Raw genomic sequence first — 16,433 nt, 5'->3', positions numbered from 1 at the left:
TTGTGTGGTCCTTCCTGTACATTAATAACTATGATTGTGTGGTTTACTGAACCTATCATGCAGTGCTTGCTGTACTTCTATAAACGTGAGCCGGTGTTTTCGTGAACCTAGTTCTGTGGTGACACACATTTACAAGTGCGGGGTGCTTTGAGTACTGCTCTACATTCTACACTAATAAAGATGATTTTATTTTAAAAATATATTAATTTATTGAGTGGCAAAAACAGTGCAAAACCACCAAGCCATTCAACCCAAACTTTTAACAGAAATGAATCTATCTGTTTCAACGCACAAATGTAGCCCATTATGACTTACACATACACGGATCTGTGAGAACCAAGGGTGGTGTATGTGAAGCTGTGGTTCTTCTTTGAGTGATTGCTCATATGCATTCCAGTTAGGTGCGTGCGCGCCGCGTGCACGTTCGTCAGAAGATTTCTACCCTAGCAACACTCGGTGGGTCGGCTGGGCGCCCCCTGGAGTGGCACCGCTATAGCGCCAGATATATACCCCTGCCGACCCATCCGCCCCTCAGTTCCTTCTTACCGCCCGTGTCGGTCGTTGGAATAGTGGAGCGCGGCTTAGCTGACCTCCACTTCCCTAGCTACTCGTAGTTTCTCTCGTTAATTCTTGTATATAGTTCAGATTTATATAGTTGTAGTTAACTTTATTCGACAGAAGGTACCTCCGGTTTGTGGCCAACCGTCATTTCCAGTTTACGGTCCTCCCGGTTGGCCTCTATACAGCCCCATGTGTATTCACAGTGTCTGGCTGTAGTCGCCGCCCTCTCTGCCACCGTCGGATACACGTTCTCTGTATCTAGACGATTGGCTCATTCGAGGGACCACCGGGGCCCAAGTTACCACTCATGTGGGCATTGACAAGGTCCTATTCCTGTGTTTAGGCCTGATGATCCATATAAAGGAATCCACCCTGATTCCCACACAGGGAATAGACTTAACTGGGGGCCATCCTGGACTCCAGTATCGCACAGCCTGCTTACCTACACCTTGATTTCATGCGATGGTAACCATTGTACAAGGTCTACGGACCTTCCAGGCAACTTTGGCTCGAACTTGCCTAGGTTTCCTGGGTCACATGGCTGTCTGCACGTTCGTAACCAAACATGCCAGGCTTCGCCTCCGTACACTTTAATCATGACTCACCTCGGTGTACCACCCGGGCAGAGACAGCATGGTCATGGTCACCTCGACCCCCCCCCGAGCGTCCTAGGCTCCCTCGACTGGGGGTCGACGCCCTCCCTGATGTGTGCAGGGATGCTGTTCCATCCACCTCACCCCTCGGTGTCCCTCATGATGGACGCCCCATCTCTCGGCTGGGGTGCTCACTTGGGTCAGTTTCGCACTCACGGCCTTCGGTTGGCTCAACAGCTGGCCTTGCCCATCAATGTCCGGGAGCTGAGAGCAGTCTGCCTTGTGTACCAGGCGCTGCAGCAGCACCTGCAAGGCTGTTGTGTCTCGGTGTTCACAGACAACACAACGGACACGCGTTGCATAAACAAGCACGGAGGAGCACGGTCCTCTCCTCTTTGCAGGGAGCTATCCAGCTCTGGGACTCCCGCACAGCCCAATCGATGGACCTGGTAGCGTCCTTTCTCCCAGGGGTCCGGAACACTCTGGCGGATCGCCTCAGCAGATCCTTCCTGTCTCTCAAGTGATCGATTCCTCCGGATGTTATCCATTCCATTTCCGGAAGTGGGGTTTTCCCCGCATAGTCCTCTTCGCTCTCGCGAGAACAGAATGAGAGAGAAGTTCTGCTCATTCCGAGGCCTCTCCCCGGGCTCGATCTTGGCTGCTTTTCTGATGCCGTGGATGAGCCATCTGCCGCACGCTTTCCCGCCGTTCCCGCTGGTTCACAGGGTCCTGCTAAAACTCCACAGGGACAGAGCACACCTGATCATGATCGCTCCAGCGTGACCCAGGCAGCACTGGTACACCATGTTGCTAGACCTGTCGGTAGCCAACCCGATTCCCCTGCCTCTTTGCCCAGACCTCATAACGCAGGATCACGGCAAACTTCACCACCCCGCCCTGCAATCCCTGCACCTCACAGGATGCCTGCTGCGGGTCTAAACCGATCCAAGTTATGTTGTTCTGCCTCGGTTCTACAGGATTCTCCTGGGTGGTAGGAAGCCTTCCACTCAGTTAACGTATCTGGCCAACTGGAAGTGTTTCTCTTGCTGCTACGAAACGCCAATGTTTATCCCACCGAGGTTCCGATCCGTTCCATCTTGGACTACCTCTGATCTCTCAAACAGCAGCGCCTGGCGCGGTCATCATTAAGGGTACACTTGGCAGCCATCTCTACCTTCCACCCAGGGGAGAGTGGCCGCTCCATATTCTCACACTCTGTGGTTTCTAGGTTCCTCAAGGGCTTGGGGTGTTTATACCCCCAGGTTCGCAGCCCCGCCAAAACCTGGGTCTTCAACCTGGTTATAACCAGACTCATGCCTGCCCCATTCGAGCCACTGACAACATGCTCGCTGAGATACCTGCCCTGAAAGACAGTTTTTTCCTTGTGGCCTTTGCATCGGCCAGACGAGTCTCCGAGCTTCAGGCTCTCACGGTGGACCCACGGTATACTGTGTTTCACAAGGACAAGGTGCGGTTGTGACCACGTCCGGCCTTCCTCCCTAAGGTGCTGTTGACCTTTCATATCAACCAGGATCTCTTCCTTCCGGTCTTCTTTCCGAAGCCACATTCATCGCGAAGGGAGCACATCTGCCCTCCCTAGACGTCCGAAGGGAGCTCGCTTTTTATATCGACCGGACAAAGCCCTTTCGTACGCCCCAACTCTTTGTTGTATCGGCAGACCGGATGAAGGGCCTACCTGTCTCCTCCCAGAGGTTTTCATCTTGGGTGACGTCATGCATTTGCACCTCTTGTGACTTGGCCCATGTTCCATCAAGCCACCTTACTGCTCATTTCACCAGGGCTCAGGCTTCTTCTGCTGCCTTCCTGACTCACATACCCTTCCAGGGGCTATGTCGTGCTACTACCTGGTCCTCGGTCCACACCTTTGCCTTATTGGTCTAACAGTCCAGAGATGATGCAGCCTTTGGCTCAGCAGTTTGCATTCTGCAACATCTCACTCCGACCCCACCGCCTACGTAAGGCTTGGGAATCACCTAACTGGAATGCATATGAGCAATCACTCGAAGAAGAAAAGACGGTTACTCACCGTTGTAACTGTTGTTCTTCGAGATGTGTTGCTCATATCCATTCCAGACCCGCCCTCCTTCCCCACTGTCAGAGTAGCCGGCAAGAAGGAACTGAGGGGCGGTTGGGTCGGCAGGGGTATATATCTGGCGCTATAGCGGCGCTACTCCAGGGGGCGCCCAGCCGACCCACCGAGTGTTGCTAGGGTAAAAATCTTCCGACGGACGTGCACGCGGCGCACACACACCTAACTGGAATGGATATGAGCAACACATCTCGAAGAACAACAGTTACAACGGTGAGTAACTGTCTTTTTTCCTTGCTGTCCCCCAGTGGGGAATGGTAGGGATAAGGACATAGCCCATGATGCCACATGGGATGCTGGGAGATGTAGTGAGCTGCTTACCATGGAGTTCTCTAAGGACTGCAAAGGGTGGGATTTCTGTAGGTTAGCCAGAGTCTGCACCATTTCAGTTTGCTACCTGAGAAGCCCCATTGTGTCCTGGTGCATCTCCTTCTCCTTTTCCTGCTGGGATTCCTGGGCCTTTCTCCTGCCAGCTTGGTCCTTCTCCATGCTCTCTGCCATGTTGGCCTTTCAGACCCTTTGATAATGATCTGATGCAGCACTGGCCTGTAGGATGTCACTGAACATGTCCGTCCTAGTCCTTTTCTTTCTCCTCCTCCTCAGGATCAGGCATGCAACGGCTGTGGAGGGGGGTACCCCTCAAGGTTGCAGTGTCAGCAGCTGCTGATAAAAACAGGCAGGTGTGTCATTAGATTTCCAGTCACAATGGAAAGGAAAGGATTAAGTTTTAAAACTCCCTTCCATTATTCTAATAAAAGTGTTTAATAAGATATGCTTATTGACACTTCAGTTTTGGAGTTACTCTGCACAGCACCACTCTGTCGCACCCAGGGCAAGGTGGGAGAAAGGGAGTCCAGTTGCATGAAACAATACAACGTTGGTCCCTATTCCATGGGTATGAGTATAGGGCAGGGGAACTGAATATTGGCACTGTTTTCCACAAGCAGTGATGATTTTAGCTGATATCTCATTCTCGAGAGTAACAAAGGCACAGAAAGCTCACCTTTTACTGGCCTCCTGAAGCCCCACTCCCACCCCCCGCCTATATGCCACTAGCTTGTTGACTGCAGTGGTGCCAGCCAAACTCATTGCGGAGTGGCCTGGGAAAGTGTCCTACCACAGAGGAAGAAATAAGGCAGCCATCCCCAGAAACCTTTGGGGAAGGATTGCAGAGTATCGCCATGAACGTTTTCACCAAGATCTCTCAGGATACAAGGGACATTCCTCTGTACATAACAAAGCACCCCACATGGCCCTTCTCCCTCTCCCCATGCCTCACCCTGCAGAGGAATGAACAGCAGATACCAACTCCGCTACCTCTTCTGGTGCGAGTAAAACAATGACAAGTTGGTATCGTTGTCATGTTAACTGGGTGATGGACCAGGTGCCATCTTTAAATTTAAGCATTGTAAGGGAAAATGCATGCACCCTTCCCCTTCATTGGGTTTGTCCAGACTCGGCAGGCTGGACTGGCTAGACTGGGGGGAATTCTCGAATGGGTTCAGGCTCATGCCATGGCTGGAACCTCCCCTCCCCTGCTGCATCTCTCCCCCCTCCTCACTGTTCACAGCAGGAGTCTCTGACTTGGGCTCTTCCAAGGTATCTGCAATGCTTTGTGGGGTGCTGATGGGGTCCTCACCAAATATGGCATGCAGCTTGTTGTAAAAGTAGCAGGTCTTCGGCTCAACACCAGAATGATTGTTGGTCTCCCTGGCCTTGTGGTATGCTGGCACAGTTCCTTTGCTTTCACATGTCATTGCTGCTGATCCCTGTTGTACCCTCTGCCTGCATCCCCAATGCAATCTTTTTGTAGATATCTATGTTTCTGTGGCTAGTCCATATCTGTGCTTGCAGAGCCTCTTCTTCCCACAGGCCCAGGAGATCCAGTACTTCCTGTCTATCCAGGCAGGAGTGCATCTAATGTGTGGAGCCGTCATGGTCAGTTGGGCCGTTGCACACAACGAGAGAGCTGCTAGGTGTGCTTGTCACGGTGGGGAATCAGGAAAAGGCATTTCAAAAATATGCAGGCTGGTTTTTGGGGGGGATGAGGATTTGCTTCTGGTCTGCATGACCCTGGACAATGCAGTTCACATTCGAGACCAAAACAATCACTGTTGCAGGGAATGCGGCATGAAGTGAAACCCATCATGGGGCAGGGTTTTGTTCCCCAGTTTTGTTTATTTTTAGCCTGTTACAGGTTACAGGAGAACAGGTCACACCCTGTTTGCACTCTCACTCTCTGTCAACCTCAGTAAGTTGACTATGGCTCAATGGCGTTTGGGGAGGTGGTTTTACTGTGTCACTGTAATAGGGCACTTATGTTGGAGGGAGACGAATTTGAGTGTAGACACAGGCATAAATAGATCAACACAAGGAAACTTGTATCGACCTAACTTCTTAGTGTAGACCAGGCCTTAGAAACTAAGTGAGTCCGGGGACTGTCCGTAAGCTCCTTAAATGAGTCATGACTAGGCACTTTTACTATCAAACTACTATTTGGTAACTAACGTGAAATAAGATCGGGTCTCTGTCCAGTTTCTAGTGCACAAGTCTCTACATACTAGGCAGGAGGGGCCAGTGACTAAGTGGGGGAGAATGTAGAGAGGGGACTTGGAGAGGCCATAGACATAAGAGTTGCAGTAGACAAGGTGAGAGGAGATGAAGGCATGAATGGAGACTGGCACAGTCAAGGAAAAGATGTTGCTGAAGTAGTGATAGGAAATGTGGAGGGGGGCAGTTCAGGGTGAAGATTGATCCTGAGATTGTGAACAGTAGAAGCAAAAGGTCTCAGTTGAAGAAATATATGGAGTGGCACGTGAAGATGCTCTTGTTGCCCAGGAGAAACGTATCTGAGCTATTGAGCTGATCATCTCAAACTGGAAAGAACACAAATTCTAGGGCATGTCTGTGAGCGATGCATAATTGCGAAGTATTTTTACCCTCAAGTGACCAGGTATTTGGACGTTTGCTGTAACTCAAACCTGTGTCCCCCTTTCCATTGCAGATTGTCTGACTTGTTCCACACCACAAATTCCCTTCTTTTGCTTGTTGGTGGGGTGGGGGATATTTTATTCTGCCTGATGTGTTTCCATTCTCTCATTCTCCAGCTGCCTCATACACCGACAGCTCTGATGATGAGACCTCCCCCCGGGACAAGCAGCAGAAGAACTCCAAAGGCAGCAGCGATTTCTGTGTGAAAAACATAAAGCAGGCAGAGTTTGGGCGCCGAGAGATTGAAATTGCTGAACAAGGTAAAAGGGGACAGGCTCCTCACGTTTGATGCTGTTGTGATCTGGACTTCTCACCTGAACAGCTTTAAATCCTGAGTACCTCATACCTGCCCATCCTGCAGAGCTTATAACAAGGGCTTGTTAAAAATGTTTTTCAGCAGCAGATTGGGTTTTTGACTAAAGGAACCTTTCCCAGAGAAGTGCCCGTTTTCTGCAAAACATTTTGATCTTCCGTCAAAAAAAAAAAAAAAAGCTTTAAACCCAAAATATTTCAGCCAAACCCAGAAATATTTCAGTTTGGATATTCCATCTTGGTGCCTCAGGGGAGTTGCAGTTGTGTTTCTTCATGTTTTTATCCTCCACTATGGGCCAGCTTCCCCAGCCAGACTGTACCTACCTCCCACAATACACCCTGATGCAACTGCCTCTCCTCACCATAAAGGGAGACCATGGTGCTTGATGGGGAAATGGAGTCTGATCAGGAAACCCAGAGAATAAGAGCATGTGACACCACAGAAGTGTTTCTGAATTAAAATATTTCAGTTTTTGGACAAAATATTTTTTCCCCGAAAAGTCTAATTTTTCCATGGGAAAACTTTGACAAACTATTTTTTCATATTTGTTGTAATTTTCCATGGAGCAGAGATAAGTCCATTTTTTGACCAGTTCTACTCATAACCTTTATACTTAAGGGTTCAAGTAGATGACCTGAAATTTCTCTTTGCCCTGTTACAGCAGAGCTACGTGATACACCTCCAACCAGATGTAAACGGCAAGAGGCACCGGTGGCTAACACAAAATAGGGAAATATTTGTGTCCTAAAATTTCTTAGGCTACCTTATCTCCTCTCTGTGCATCTCCTTAAAGTGCTTCCCATCCTTTTCTTGAGAGGTTCAGTGTCCCACTGATTTCTTCTGGAACTGTTCCTGCTAATAAGAGTTAGGTTAGCCTATCGGAGAACAGAAAAAACATATCATGTGATCTAAGTGACCCACAACAGAGAAAATATTGAATATTCAAAGACCCATTATTACAAACAGAAGATGGTTATCAAACAATTCACAAATAGGCAAAGTTGTAAAAATCCTGATTAGTTCAGACAGCTTGTGAAAAGGGACCAAATTCAATTACTAGATTGTTTGCAAGGATGAGAGAAGTCACAAGTGGGCTTATCTAAGTCCCAGCTCTCTAGACAGGTGCTGAAGGTGTAAGAACAACCCTGAAATTCTTACCCAGCCATAGCAGTAGTGCCAACTATTGGATTTTACCATGAGTCTTGTGATATTTGATTTTCTTCAAGCCTCAACTCATTTAGACAAGTGATTATGTGAAAATTTCAGCTTCCATTGGGGAGGATGCAGTAAGTTTCTAGCTGTTCTGGTTGCAGAGAAAAGCTTGAAAACATGACTAGGCTGCACCCCAAAGACTTAAACACCAAAAGACAAGTAAAAAGAATCTAAAATGTATTAATTTTTTTAAAAATCTTAATATTTTTAGGCCAATGTCATGATTTTGGGGGCCTGACTCCTGGCTTTTGAGGGTTTGGGGTTGTCAGTACTGCACAGATTTATTACAGTAGATCTTAAATGCTGAGGCAAGGGAGGGCAGCAGTGCTGGATGTCTGCTTCCTTGTGCTGACTCTTTTTTGCTTTTTAATAATGGATTTTTCTTTCCTTCCAGAGATGCCTGCACTTATGGCTTTAAGGAAGCGAGCTCAGGGAGAGAAGCCATTGGCTGGGGCCAAGATTGTGGGCTGCACGCACATAACCGCACAGACTGCTGTAAGGCCCTGTTTTATTTATTCAGTTCTTTTCCCTTTGCAGTGGGCATTTCAGCAAGAAGCCTCTTTAAATTCCACTGTAGGGTGTCTCCATTGGTATATAAAGGACTTACTCTTAGGAAATAGTATCAGAGGGATAGCCGTGTTAGTCTGGAGTAAAAGCAGCAAAGAATCCTGTGGCACCTTATAGACTAACAGACGTTTTGCAGCATGAGCTTTCGTGGGTGAATACGAAAGCTCATGCTGCAAAACGTCTGTCTTTGCTGCTCTTAGGAAATAGTCTCCCTGAAATAGTTATCGTTACATAATGCCATGTTTGGAGAAAAATAGATTTCCCAGAGATTAGATGAGTTGGGGGATAGCTGAGGGGATATGCTTCCAGTGACTGAGTCTGGCCCGGGATGGTAGTGACTGTAATGCTACCTACCGTTGGCTGTTCAGTGACCGGTGTGAGACGGGTTAGTGGGTCTCAGTCCAGTTCCCAGACAATGGCAGTCCACAGCCCAGAAAACACCAACACAATTGGCACTAATTCATACCCTTGTTGGCAGTCCCAGCAGGGAGGCCAAAGAATGGATAGGCCACGAAGACTGAAACCTGTTCTCAGCCCTTCCGGGGCAGGAGCACATTGGCGGGGCACTGTCAGGGAATCTTGCACTCTCTTTGTCTGCGCTGCGGCTGCTCTTGGGGACAAAGAGGACTTTAGTCTCCAGAGATGTCAGTCCAGTACATTTCACCAAAATCGTTTTTTAAAAAGGAGAATTGCCCACTTCTGTAAAGATCTATTTAATAAGGATGTATGTCTATCCGTATCTCGTCGTTTAAGATGTGAGCAGTGCATGTGTGTGACTGTGAGCCATAGCTGTGAGTAATGATGATTAAGAAAAAAAAATCTTAGAATAAAACAAGTGGGATCTAGTGATTATGGCAGGTGAAGGTACTGTGTGATTCAGGACTCACTGGTAGGGAATGAGCTCTAATGACTAGAGCAGGGGCTTGGGATTTGGGGCTTTGCTATCTCTGGGTGAAATGGACTAGGCACATTGGAATTACTATTTTATTTTTGTATTCGTTCTAAATGATAGGCTCTCTGATGCACGGTCTGTCTGTCTCTGTTTCATACAGCACTGACTGCTCTGTCAGGGCTTGTCTACACAGCGCTGCGTTAGTCCGCACTAAATTCCAGGGTGCACTGGCATGTTGTGAACTGCTGGCATGCACTAAAGTTCAGTAGTGCACACGAGGGAACTCTTAGTGTATGCCGGCAAGGGTCTAAGTGAGCCAGTTAGCACAACACAATAGTGAGCACTGGAATTTACACTCCTCTGATGTGGACTAATGTACCGTGTAGACAAGCTCTCAGTGTTTAAAGAAACTAGAGTGAGACTATTGAAATTTGTTTCACAGTAATTACAGCGCTTGATATTTGGCTTCATGTAAAAGTATATTTGCACAAAGGCCTTCTAATTCAGTGCAACTCATATGAAAACAACATCACTCATTACCTTCTGAGGCTGGGACTGGATGACAGGGGATGGATCACATGGTAATTGCCCAGTTCTGTTCATTTCCTTTGAAGCATCTGGCGTTGGCCACTGTCAGAAAACGGGATACTGGGCTAGATGGACTATTGGTCTGGCCCAATATGGCCGTTCTTATTTTCTTTGATCTAGGTACTAATGGAGACTCTTGGTGCCTTGGGTGCTCAGTGCCGATGGGCTGCTTGCAACATCTATTCTACTCTCAATGAAGTGGCTGCTGCCCTGGCTGAAAGTGGTAAGGGATTTTGCCTTCTTCAGTGTGCTTTAGAGAGATTCCTGTCAGCCTTTAAATATCGATACTTTAAAAGAGGACACTGCTCAAGTGTATTATGTTCTTTTTCAAATAGTTTTCCCTTCAATGTAAAATACACCTTTCGAAGCTTGAAATCTTTACAGTGTTTCTTTATTCATCTCCCTTCCACCTTGTATGTTCACATACGTGTGTAGGCTGGTAAGTTATGAGGCCAGGTTGCATATGTTCATTTATTGTTTAGAGTTACTTAGAAAGCTGGACTGCTCACCCTGCTTTGTTTCTGCAGGGTTGCTGGTGAGTATTAGCCATTCGTATTGATTTAATCAAATATATCGCTTCTCAGAAGGAGAGAGAATTCTGTGGATTTGAGACGTAAGGAATGAAACTGGAAATCAAACTTTGGCCTAAGCAGCCTTGGCAAGAAATGTGGCTTGTTTAGCATTAGAGGTTAAGATTTTCAAAGCAGTGCAGAGGATTGAACTACACATCTTCTAGTAATTTTAATGCATTTCAATCCCCTGCTCTGCTTTGAAAATCACAGCCAGAAATTTTGCTTCTCTGGAGTGTAAATGTACTTAACAGCTGATATCATCTGTTGCTAGCCCCCTCTGTAGCCTGTACAAGAATGCTACCTGGGCAGCCTTTTGGTATGTAAATAACTATTGCATATGCTGTAAATATTACTGTCCCTGCAAATGGCTTTCTGTACTATAGCTAGGAATTAAGAATTGGGTCCTCCCCCTCAAGATAGTATATTTGAAGACTGGCTAGAACAACAATGAAAAGATCTTGTGGAGGGGTCCGAACTCTTAGCTTTGTGACTTTTTGAAAAGCCCTTTCAAGACAGTCACTCTCCAGTAAGGCTCACTCCTACCTGCTGCCCATGGTACCATGTCAGCACCTCCGCAACTAAAAGAGGCAAGAACCAGACGTCCACTAGAGCGAGCGCTGCATCCAGCCAGATTCTGCCAATATGGGCACTCTCACGGTGACCGGAAGCAGCACATCACTTTGACCATTCCACCTTTGCCAGGCTAGGGGAGCACTTAGGTGACACTTTCGTAGATTGCATTAGTACTGAACTTTCTTCCTGTCTCTATCAGGGTTCCCTGTCTTTGCCTGGAAGGGAGAATCTGAAGATGACTTCTGGTGGTGTATTGATCGCTGTGTCAACGTCGAAGGATGGCAGCCTAATATGGTGGGTCTAAAACATGGTAGGATCTCAAACATCTGGCACGTGTAGTAGCAGTTCTAAAGGCTGATGCCTGAACTATAGCCTAGAGAGATGAAGGGTGGGGTAGGGGCCACAAAAGGTTTGGAATTATTAAAATGTTTTTCCCTGTTAAACCTTGAATGTAGAGTTCTGTGTTTCTTCATCAATAGCTAATCATACCACTTGCCACCTACGTAGCACTTATCTGCAAAGTGCATGACAATTAGGAACTGATCCTCACAACGTAAGGAATTAACTCATCACTGTCTTACAAGTAGGGAATTGGAGGAGGTGGTTGACTCACTTGCGAGATACCTTACATGGAGCCAGTCCAGTTCTTGTCTATCCCATAATGGGACTGCAACATGGCCTTTCATTCACCTTATGCCAGGCACTACATAATCTTACCTGCTTCCAGGGCTGACACTACCTTTGGTGATGTCATCCTCCAAACGTCTTGGATTTATCTCCTCAGCAACCACCTCCACATTCAGATACTGCTTGGGAGTCTCCTACAGTGGAGCAGGAGGAGAGGTTACTTACCTGCACAGTGAGTTCTTCGAGATGTTTTGTCCCTTCGGGCACTCCACCTCCCATCTCCTTCCCTTCTGCAGCATTCTTCAGCTTCGTGGTTGCAAAGGAATTGGAGTGGCAGCGGGTCTGCCCCTCCTTATATGTCCTCAGATGGGAGCATGAGATGCTGCCCTGTGTCAGCATAGACCCGTGGACACTGCTGTTCACAATCTCCAGTCAAGAGTGCACCAACTCTGTTCTGTGCATGAAGCAAAGTGAAATATGTCATCTGGGGACAGACATGTGAAGGGGAAATAGCTGCTAAATAGAAAGGGTCTGGCAAATTGATCTGGGGGAGATTTGGGAATTACTATTTTTAAAAGAACCTTCTAGTCTGACAAGCAGCTGCAATGAGAGACTAACAGGATTCCAGGTTTGCATTGTTGGAGGCATAAAATGCAAATCAAAGGAGAAGGTATTTCTAGGTAGGCGATGGATTAGATCTCTGCTGGGATAGTGGACGCAGCAATTGTCTGTGCCAGAGGATATAAATGTCCCTTTTGAAGAGAGTGCAGAGTGAAGATGCAGAGATGTTTCTGTTACCGTGTTGTGGCCCTCAGAGTTCTCTGAGCCAGGCTGAGCGCACTAAAATCAGGAGGGGGTTGATACAGTGCAGCTGTACTAACACTCTGGTCTAACAAAAAGTCTGGCGTTGACTGCAAATAGCAGCAAAAAGGCAAGATGGGGCTAATGTTCAAAAAGGTTGATTTGCTTGGAAAAAGGTCCCTGGTGTGGTCATGCAGGTGAAGATTGGTTTGCTAAAATGATAACTAGGAAGGATTCTAATGAAACAAAATAAGGATGATGTATGAGGAAACTAAAGGAAAATCAGCATGTGGTGGAACTTGCTCTTAGAGCACTTCATGTACATTCTGCTGTCTGAAGGTGGCCATCTGTTGAGGCATTCCAGGGACTCATTCTCTAGCCTCAGTGTCCTGTTACCTTATACTCTCCTAGGAAGGAGAAACTTGCCAAAACACAGAATCCTGCCCTGTTTATGCATTTTCACAAGAGGACTCGCTGCCCTATCAATTAAATGAGGATTAATGAAACCAAGAGATTCAGTAGTTGTGTGTACCCCTAGTGAAATATGGGTAGCTTGAAAGGAATCAAGAGTGGAGAATGGGTCTTACCTCTAGTATTTCACTCTCATGTCAGTTTCTTTATTCCATTAGATCTCTAGATTTTAACTGAAAGGTTAATCTGAGCACAGTTCTGAGAGTCAGGAACTCCTTAGTTCTGATCTGGCCATTGCCATCACTCGGTGTGGATTTGGCAAGTCATTTAACTGCTCATTGCCTCAGTTTCCCTATATGGAGAATGGAGATTATATCTGTTCACATGGGAGTTTTTCTTGTAAAGCACTTGGAAGAGGAAAGGGAGATGGTGTTGATTATTATTATTTAATATTTTGTGAAGCGCTGACAATGTGCTACTACTCTTTCCAAACATTCAGAAAGGAACAGTTGGTCCCTGCTCTGAGGAGCTCGTCATCAAGGAGGAGAGAGAGATTATGGGAATGGGCTCCAATAATAATCAGCACTTTGCATTTCCAAATCACTATATAAACAACTAATGATGGCAGAATTGTGGTTCAATACACACACCGCACGCCATGTTATCTCAGAAGGAAAACTTAGATGGATATTGCCAAGTACTCGTCTGATATTTCATTGTGTGGTGTGTCTGTAAAAGCTGGGAGTGAATTTTGTGTTTGGAATGGAGCTAAAAAGAACAGAGCAGTGTTTAGCAGTTATTTGATTCTGTACAGAGTAGCACCAATAAACAACTGGGCACGCCCCAGAGCCAGTAGAGGGCACCAGGAGCCAGGCTTTCAGGCCCTCAGCACATCATCTGCTGTTCCTTGAAACCTGCTTTGTGTTCCTTCTGGGATCTGGCCGCTGTCTCCTGCTCTCGTGTGATAACTCATTATGTGCTGTGCTGGGGATGTCACTTCAGCTACCTACCTGGAGCTAGCCAAAGGACGTGGAGGAGTTAAGGAGGTGAAAATTTTGTCTGTAGTGATTTTTTTTCAGCCTTTTAACTAGATCCCAGTGTGGGGGAGGGAACCTTGCGAAATCCAGTGCAATATAAACCTGGGAATAAAAGGCTCTTTCCTGAAAACCCTTTAGGATGGTCACAGCCAGGGCGGCTCCAGGTCCCAGCACGCCGAGCGCGTGCTTGGGGCGGCAAGCCGCGGGGGGCGCTCTGCCGGCGCCGTGAGGGCGGCAGGCAGGCTGCCTCCGCGGTTAGCCTGCGGAGGGTCCGCTGGTCCCGCGGCTTCAGCGGACCCTCTGCAGGCAAGCCGCGGAAGGCAGCCTGCCTGCCATGCTTGGGGCGGCAAAATTCCTAGAGCCGCCTCTGGTCACAGCTCTATATTCCAGCCAGGTATAGTCCACCCGGCAGTATCACAGAAGGGACTAGGCACCTGAGTGCAGCTGCATATCTTGAGACTCAAGCAAAGCAGAATTTTCTGGTAACAATGTGCTGAAGTGCTCTTTATTGCCTGGCTGTTGGGATGCAGAGATGACAGTGATTGGCATGTTGTATGTAACGTGGAGCACTCAGCACGTAGCGTAGAGGGGTGCTGTGCGCTAGTGGAACATAATGGATTCCTTAGAGACCCCAACATACCAGCCCAGAGTCATGTGCAGAGCTCTCCATCCTTTTGCTGCATGTTAGGATTAGCTGAGAGGATGTAATTGGAAGTAGTGAGGATGGGGCATGGTATTTGGAAGGGGACCGAAAAGAGGGATCTGCCACTTGAGAATCTCTATTAGGTGGCTTTTTCTAATCCTTTCTGTGGGTCTTCAGTCACTACACATCAGGGACCATGAACCCTGGTCCTTAGGGCTTTTTGGCACTAACAGGGTCCATCCTGCCACCCAGGAACCTGATAACTGTTGTCAGAATAGGAGCTGAGCTCAGACACAGCCCTGGGAGATGACTGCCAGAACACTGGGGGAGCTCCAATTGGTCCACAGCACCTATTTAAACCCGGCACAGGAACAGGAAGTTGTCCATGCAATTAGGATCCATGTTGTTCTGGATTGTGAGCCTGTGTTTCCTGCTCCCCTGGCTTCACTTCCTGGTATCCTGTACTGACCTGACTTTGGTTATTGATCTGTGCTTCTGCTCTCAAGTTTGTCTCCTTCTTCTGATCTCCTGGTAACCTGATCCTGCCTGCCTCCCGACACTTGACTCTGTTTCCCCTCTGGCCTATTTCTGACTCTGATCTCCCGGAGTCAGACCTAGCCTGACTCCTACTTTGACCAGTAGGTCACACCACCCATGTCCCGGTCGCGACAGCAGGCAATGATTATAATCACGTCGTGTTAGATACATTTTTTGGCTGAAAATCCTTGATCCATCTTGCAGATGCTATTGTATGCTGCAAAAAACTCTAAAAATAAAATGAACTAGTGTTAAGGCATATCTGGACATTCGTGCTAGTAGGTTATTGTAGCCTGTGCTACATCTTTATTATTGATTGCATGTACTTAGTAACTGCCTAGTGACGACATTTTCATGTGCTACCTTACGTTGAGTTTATATAACACTAGCAATGGGTGGATTAGAATTGTGCTTCCAGACTTTTCAGTACTGTGGCTTCTCTACAGATATTTTAAAATTTAGTGGCTCCCCACCACCAGATACCTTTTTTTTTTTTTATTTTAAACCAACTCAGGAAGCTAGAAGAGTTCGGGATGCTAGTTTCAGGAGGGTCACTAGGGTTTGGGCAGTTTTTCATCTTTATTCAACTACCTAGTTTATTTAATTATATAATCTTATCAGTATTTTTAAAACTATAATTTGAAAATATGGATTTTTGACGTGTTTGGACACAGCCTAAGATTTTAGTGACAAGAATGGGCCTGTTAAATAAAAGTTCTTCCATTATTGCACCTGCTTTGATAAATCTCACATGACACAGAAGCTGAGCCATGTTTGCTGTGTCTGTGGATTCATCCAGCTGCAGTGCAAAATATTGATCCTTCTGAGCTTGTTCTGTCAACTGGCTCTGGCCGCAAGACAAGAAAATCCAAACATCCTGTACCTATCATCGTATTGTCTACTTTTCTTCCTTTTCTGCTTAACTGCATTAAAATCATCATCATCTTCAGCCCAACGTTGCTATATGTAGACTTAGCACTTAGTAAAAACTGTCCTGTTGTAAAGTAAAATGCACCTGCCTTTTCCTCTGCCCTGCCCCATTCCCCTGTTGGCTGGTGCTGGTGCTGCAGGCAGCACTGTCTTAGGGTATGTCTACACTACCCGCCACATTGGCAGGCAGCGATCAATGCAGCAGGGGTTGATTTATCGCGTCTAGTCTAGAGGTGATAAATCGACCCCTGAGCGCTCTCCTGTTGACTCCTGTACTCCAGCGCCACGAGAGGCACAGGCAGAGTTGACGGGGGAGCGGCAGCAGTCGACTCACAGCAGTGAAGCCACCACGGTAAGTCAATCTAAGTACGTCAACTTCAGCTACGTTATTCACGTAGCTGAAGTTGCGTAACTTAGATCGATCCCTCCCCCTAGTGTAGACTAGGGCTTAGTATCTCTTCGCGCTCTTCTCCAA

At 47.1% G+C, this 16,433-nt stretch overlaps 1 protein-coding gene across 11 annotated transcripts in view; it reads left to right on the top strand.

Moving 5' to 3' along the window:
* The window catches only part of AHCYL2 (adenosylhomocysteinase like 2), a 202,836-nt gene that overhangs the window by 160,465 nt on the left and 25,938 nt on the right, over positions 1 to 16,433 (top strand). For all 11 annotated transcript variants that reach the window (XM_039519911.1, XM_039519916.1, XM_039519910.1 and 8 more), the window contains 4 exons: positions 6,372 to 6,515; positions 8,175 to 8,275; positions 9,948 to 10,050; positions 11,172 to 11,266. In XM_039519911.1, the coding sequence (XP_039375845.1) occupies positions 6,372 to 6,515; positions 8,175 to 8,275; positions 9,948 to 10,050; positions 11,172 to 11,266 (443 nt within the window). The remainder of the gene's footprint in view (positions 1 to 6,371; positions 6,516 to 8,174; positions 8,276 to 9,947; positions 10,051 to 11,171; positions 11,267 to 16,433) is intronic.

This window comes from Mauremys reevesii, linkage group 1 (assembly GCF_016161935.1).
Source record: "Mauremys reevesii isolate NIE-2019 linkage group 1, ASM1616193v1, whole genome shotgun sequence".
In the NCBI taxonomy this organism is placed as follows: Eukaryota; Metazoa; Chordata; order Testudines; family Geoemydidae; genus Mauremys; species Mauremys reevesii.
Note: the sequence above shows the minus strand (reverse complement) of the source record. Positions and strands in the feature narration are given on the sequence as shown.